This window comes from Gavialis gangeticus, unplaced genomic scaffold (assembly GCF_001723915.1).
Source record: "Gavialis gangeticus isolate Ggan-Ray unplaced genomic scaffold, GavGan_comp1, whole genome shotgun sequence".
In the NCBI taxonomy this organism is placed as follows: Eukaryota; Metazoa; Chordata; order Crocodylia; family Gavialidae; genus Gavialis; species Gavialis gangeticus.
The window spans coordinates 29,736,453-29,743,058 of record NW_017729008.1 but is presented as its reverse complement, the minus strand read 5'-3'; the positions used below and the strand labels follow the sequence as shown (position 1 = coordinate 29,743,058).

Genomic DNA, 6,606 nt, shown 5'->3' with positions numbered 1-6,606 from the left:
AAAAAAAAAAAAAAAGGGGGGGGGTGTCTTCCAACCACAAAACTGCCGCTTCCTACAGTAGCCCTTTCTTGTAATAGCCTAACTACATCTCCCTTCTTGTAATACCAGCCTTGTAAATTAATGTCACAAAGATCTTCCTACCTCTCCAACAGCTCAGCAGGGAGGGAAGGGTAAATTAACTAGTTACGGTACATACAATACATTAATTTTATGTGCAGAGAGGTTGGGAGTTGAAGCCCCAATGGAGATTTTATTTAAGAGGAAGGATCCTACTGAGGTTCTCTGAAGCAGGGATGACAAGATGGCATGCACATAAGGCATTCAACAATCATATGACAGAAATAGCCCAATACAGCTAGCCTAAAAACAGTAAGGGAAAATCTATAAAGATAAGTGAAGCCAATCAAAAAGTTGGGAACTTTATAATTTATGCCATGTCTAAAACAACAAAGCAGCACTTGAACATGTGGATTCTCCTCCCATTTGGCTTTCTGAACAAGATTTGAATAGGAGAGAGGAAAGGAAAGGAGAGTATGAATAGAAGGGAGGAAGAGGCAACAAAAGCTGACTGCCAGCTGGAGATAATTCCAGGCTGAGGCATAAGTTATCATCATCTTTATAGCAACCAACGAGAAACAGCATCAATAAAATAACCCAGACCAGCCAGCCAAGCAGCACTTACATTGCAAGAGCTTTTTCCTCCGTCGCTCCCACTGGAATTACATTGGGATACACATTCATTGGACGGATATAGCTCAAGAAATCCTTAATCTGAATTAGGGGGAAAAGCAAAAAAAAGAAAAGAGAGGTACAAGTGGTTTAATAATTACCTTAAAAGTATATTTGTGACACACGCTACCATATGGTAATGCTGATTGAAGCATGTGTCTCATAGGATGTGTGCCTTAAGCACAATGTAGATCAGCACAACCCAGGTGCTGGAACCCTGTACAAACAACTCTAAAACAGAGAATCAGAATTAGCTGAATGGATAATATTGTTTTAGAGGTTTTTATTAAAAAGTTTCTCTGCTCCTTCCCTTAAAAGTGTTCAAGCCACCACGAGATATCTTAAAGCTGGAATCTCTTTTCATAGGAAAATCCATTGTTCTCTTTCATGTATAATGCAGGTTCACAGTTCATATTTGGAAAGGTTGTCCTTATAGACCAGATTTTTTTTAAATAGTGAGAGGAATGTTTGTTTTAAGGAACTGTGTAGAAGAGGCTATGATAACAAACAGGTAGTAATTCTTAATGGTTTAATTTATACAGTGGTGGCCAGAATGTGAAAAAGTCATATGAAAGCCAAAACATAATACCTATGTTTCCCACTACAAAGCTGCAACATACTTTGCCTTAAGCTCCATCAACATTAAAAAACAGTTGTGCTTAAATATATTAGCAGCCCAAACATTCTGTTTTAAATATATTAGAAAAAGGTTAGTCTAGATATCCAGTTGAAATACAGGGTCTTGCAACAGCTATGCAAGGGCACTGCTGATCTTGCACTGCCTTCATCACTCATTTTTTACATTCACCCCTTCTCATTACCAAGAAGCTTGTTATCAAACATTTTTTCCCTTGTTGCATTCTAACCTATCGCTTACTCCAAAGTGAGCATAACTACTTCTAACGTGTTGTTCATGACATTGTGAAACTGGACATCATTCTACATACCTCACTGTATGAAGAGTGAAAAGAAAAACAAGCTCTGTATGAACTCTCCCCAATCCTAGAAACAGATATGACAAAATAACTCAAAATTGCCAAGCTCATTACAGCTTCAGTTTGGTTAGTAGAGGTTGAGTTAGGAAACAATTCCAAAGATGACTTAACTACCTGCACAAAACTCAGGGTGTGGACACACCAAATGTATTTACTCTAAAATAAACTGACTTTAGTCCAGCAAACTTGACATGAAGCCCTGCTACAAACTCTTTTCTAGGGCAGAAGTTATATCATGAAAATCTGTAGCAATTATTCGGAGGTGCCTTACTAAGGAGTTCACCTTGTGTCTACTCCCCTTGTCAATTTTATCCCAGAGTAGCTGACTGTTCAATGTAGGCTGGTTCCACTGCCACACAGTGGCCATGTTCTGTAATAGCATCTACAGGGTTTATTGCAGAGCAGTAGCATCGTGCATCTACACCTTCAGGCAAAATGTTAGTAAGCACCCTCATAATGGTTTTATTCATATCACAGAAGGCTTCATAACATTGCTTACCTTACTATTACATCGGTTTTTCTGGTTCTCTCTCCAAACCACATTGTGGAAGGTTTGACACTAATGATGCGCAGTGGGGTTCCATTTTGGGAAGTAATTCCACAGGGCAACCTATTCCCTCGAAGATACTCATCATCCTACCAGATAAAAACCATCTACTGAAATACAAAGGCAAATATAATGCTGGCCTTTTCAATATGGTGAGGCCACAGCTGCAGTACTGCATCCAATCTTGGGCTCCACAAATTCAAGAAGGATGTGAAGAAGCTTGAGAGAGTCCAGAGGAGAGCCACACACATGATCAGAGGGCAAGAGAACAGGTCTTATGAGCACCATGGGACTCTTCAGCCTGGAAAAACGCAGGCTCGGGGTGACCTGGTGGCAGCTTGTAAGTATATAAGGGGTGTGCATCAGGATCTGGGGGAACGCCTGTTCACCAGAGCGCCCCAAGGGATGACAAGGTCAAACGGTCACAAACTCCTCCAAGACCGTTTCAGGCTGGACATAAGAAAAAACTTCTTTACTGTCCGAGCCCCCAAGGCCTGGAATATACTTCCTCCAGAGGTGGTGCAAGCACCTACTCTGGACTCTTAAGAAACATCTGAACGCTTATCTTGCTGGGATCCTGTGACCCCAGCTGACTTCCTGCTGCTGAGGCAGGGGACTGGACTTGATCTTCTGAGGTCCCTTCCAGTCCTAATGTCTATGAAATCTATGAAATATGTATTTGCTAGTGTTCTAGTCTCATCTACCTCTTTTGGAAGCCATTCCCTACATCCCACGGTCATATTAACCTTCCTTAATCTATCAGGACCTGCCCTCAATGTTGTCTCCAATTTTATTTGTGTTTCCCCAGTTCTGGGATTCCTGTTGCAAGGTGCTGTACTGAAGGTCAATGCAAACAGTACATGAAGCCTTCTATATACCACCTGGCCATGAGGTATCACACATTCTGCGCTAAGGCAGGACAACATAACCCTCTACCCTTTCTAACATATTGCTGGTCTTTCTTCTTCAAGTGGCTGAACTGGAATTTTTATTCATGGTGCTAGCTTTAGACCTAGTAAGATATGTTTCACTTCATTTTATTCAGTAACTAAACCTTTTACTCCCCTTATACCAAGTTCAATTTTCTCCCTCCCATGTTCTTTACTGGGAATGGAAACACTGCAAACATTTAAGTCTACAGCGACTTTTTATACAAAGCTATCAGGTAGTTTACGATCCAGTACATACTCGTGGATGCCGGCATGCATGAATTTGAGTGCGCCGATCCGTAGTGACATGGTACAATATTTCTGGCATGTTTTTGAACATATCCAGCTTGTTCACATGCACCTAAAGCAAACAAATATTTAGTCCTGAACATTACTAAACGCATATACTAAAAGTTACATTAAAACAAAAACCTGCAGTGCTCAGGAATACTGACCAAATTTGGAGACGAGGGGGGAAACAGGCAATTACGTGGACACCTTGGTATTTCTACCTCAGCCAAGGTACATCTTTAGCCACCATCTGAAATGGATAACCCTGTTCTGGGAAGAATTTGAGTATGTCCAGCAAGTCTTTAGAAGGCAGCCATAGGTCATCAACATCTGGATCTAACCAGTCAACCCCTCCCCCATGCTATGACAGGGAAAGTAGCAGTGCCTGAGTCCCAGTCTGGGTCATTCCAGCCAACAGCCAAGAAAAAGGTAGCCAATTGCTGGTCTAGGGAATTAATTGCCACTGAATCAGATTGCTTTTATATGGCATTCCATGGCTGCCGAAGAGCAGACTATGAATGTTTCTCCTGGGAATAAGGATTCAATTCTGACTGCAGAGCTCCAAAGTCTCAGTAGATGGCATCTATTGGGAATTTAGTTAATACTGTTTCTATACAAACTAGAAGCTTATTTCCCAGATTACTGCTGCTTTATTAGTATAGCAAAGGAGAGCAGGAAGACCTCTCAGACTGCAGAAATCTTGAGAACAGCATTTTCCAGGTCACTATATTGGCCCCACAGTCATTGCTCAGGTTGTTTATAAAGCAGTTGATATGAAAGCGTTACCTTGGTTCCAAGCTCCTCGCTGAGGTTTATGAACAAATATTCATATCCATAGGCAGCTTTGCAATTCAGCCACACAACATGATAGCGGCTCAGCGTGATCCAGCTACGTACTAACTCTAATATCCCATTTAAACATTCCTCCTAAAATGGTTAGAAAATTGTATGCATTTAACTTCGTAGTAACAGCCAAAGCACCAGACTTTGGAAACATAAAAAATATTTCCTTTTAAGAATTAAATAGTGACAAAAGGCTGGTTAATTATCAGTATCTGTGTGTATGTTAGTCTCACATTTGATTTGTACTTACCCTGCTAGGGATATGATAAAATCTGGGATCACAGAAGGTTGTGTCTAAATACACACTCTGAATGTCTTTCACTCTGAAACAGAGAAATGCAATATTATCATATAAGATGATGACAAAATTGTGTCCCCGCCCATCACAGATGCAGAAAGTTCTATTATATTATTAGAGAGACTTCCAGTTACTGCAAATGATCATTTCAGAGGGAAAGATTCCATAGTTACATGTGCTAACTGCTCACAGAATGGGGGGAAATGTAGCAATTCTTCAGCTTTATAGCTGAAATGATAAGATATTGAAAGAGCAGTGCAGCATATCTATCTTGCATTGCTCTAGTTTAGACTTAAATATACTGGATGCTAGAAAGTTTGAAAAACACTATTTTCTGGTAATATTTATGTCACTGCTCATCTCAGCCTATACATGGATCTACTGACTTGCAAATAGCCTTAGTCAATTAGTGGGAGATGAAGGGAAAAGGTGACATTAGTCCAGCCATAACATTTATGGCTACAGATTCTTTAAGTCTTTTTAAACTTCACACTCACAGGAAGTCTCAGCAGAAACTAAATTTAAGGATTGTAGGATTTTTTTGTACCTTTTCCCTGAATGCAAAAGCTCCATCCTGGCTGCTTCTCCTTTTGCTAGTCTGAAATCCCCAGTATAAAGAATTGTGCCGTTTTCACCCTGAAACAAAAACCTACATGTGGAAACACTAGTTAATTTCAGCAATAAAGTCCTGCGACTGCTACAATTAATTTATTATTTTGTTTGTAGAAATTGAAGGAAATGCTCTAGATTTGCATGTGACATAGCAAAGGTAATAGCAAAGGGCACAGCAAAGGCTATGTACCTCACTGATGTAATTTTAATGAATCCATCAGACATTACCAAAACACTAAACTTGATTCAAGTCCTGTGTTGAGGACAGTCAAATGTCTAAGGCAGGGGTGCTTGACTCTGGCCCACGAGCCAAGTGTGGTCTGCTGAGTCAATGCATCTGGCTGGCAGGGCTCCCCACGCATCAGAAAATTTGTTGGCGGGGGAGCCGTGGCCATTAATAAGGCCACCCTCCACCCTGCTGATTTCCCAAACCCCAAGCTGCACATGCCCAGTCAGAGCCAGGCTGCACCCCTTGCCCCCATGGGACTGGAGTGGAGCCAGGCCATGTTCCCTTCCCTCCCCCTCTCCCCCACACTGTGAGGCTGGGCCATGCCCCTTCTCCTGTGGGGCCAAGCCATGCCCCCTTTTCCCCATAGGGCTGGGTCAAGCTCCCTTCCTCCCCCATCCCCCTTTGAGGGCTAGGTCACATTCTCCCCCCAACCGGACCTGCATAGCCATGTGAAGCCCCCTTCCCCCACTACAGGGACAGGCTTAGGCTGGATTCCCCCATCCCCCTCCACGTGGTTGGATGATGCCTGCTGTGCAGGTCCTGGACATTGGATCAGAACCATCATCCAATCTGTGGTCAGACCAGGCACTGCCCATTCAGCCCACTGGGGAAGAAAATTGAGCACTACTGGTTTCATAGTTGTCAGGGGTCAGAAGGGACCTGAATAGATCATTTAGTCTAACCCCCTGCCACTGGCTGGAGCACATGCTGGGATCACACGACCCTAGACAGGTATTCATCCAACCTCTTTTTGAATTTACCCAAGGTAGGAGCGAGGACCACTTCCCTAGGAAGTTGGTCCCAGATCCTAGCTACCCTGACAGTGAAATAGTGCCTCCTAATCTCTAACCTGAACCTATTCTCCAGCAGCTTCTGGCCATTGTTCCTCGTCACCCTAGGTGCTGCTGGGGGGAATAGGACCCTTCCTATTTGCTGCTGATCTCCCCTAATGAGTTTGTCGGCAGCCACCAAATCCCCCCTCAGCCTCCACTTGCTGAGGCTGAACAGGTTCAGGTCCCTCAGCCTCTCCTCATAGGGCCTGCCCTGTTGCCCTCCAACCAAGCGGGTGGCCCCCCTCTGAACCCTCTCAAGGCAGGCCACATCCTTCTTAAAGTGCGGTGCCCAGAACTGGA

At 43.0% G+C, this 6,606-nt stretch overlaps 2 protein-coding genes across 3 annotated transcripts in view; one reads left to right on the top strand and one right to left on the bottom strand.

Annotated features, from left to right (window-relative positions):
- DCLRE1C (DNA cross-link repair 1C) overlaps window positions 1-6,606 on the bottom strand; it is a 39,684-nt gene that overhangs the window by 3,949 nt on the left and 29,129 nt on the right. For both annotated transcript variants that reach the window (XM_019509517.1, XM_019509518.1), the window contains 7 exons: window positions 5,180-5,281; window positions 4,585-4,657; window positions 4,278-4,418; window positions 3,460-3,561; window positions 2,224-2,360; window positions 1,677-1,731; window positions 683-771 (listed from right to left, as the gene is read on the bottom strand). In XM_019509517.1, coding sequence (XP_019365062.1) covers window positions 683-771; window positions 1,677-1,731; window positions 2,224-2,360; window positions 3,460-3,561; window positions 4,278-4,418; window positions 4,585-4,657; window positions 5,180-5,281 — 699 coding nt within the window. The remainder of the gene's footprint in view (window positions 1-682; window positions 772-1,676; window positions 1,732-2,223; window positions 2,361-3,459; window positions 3,562-4,277; window positions 4,419-4,584; window positions 4,658-5,179; window positions 5,282-6,606) is intronic.
- The window catches only part of SUV39H2 (suppressor of variegation 3-9 homolog 2), a 38,306-nt gene that overhangs the window by 28,445 nt on the left and 3,255 nt on the right, over window positions 1-6,606 (top strand). The gene's annotated exons all lie outside the window — the stretch shown is intronic.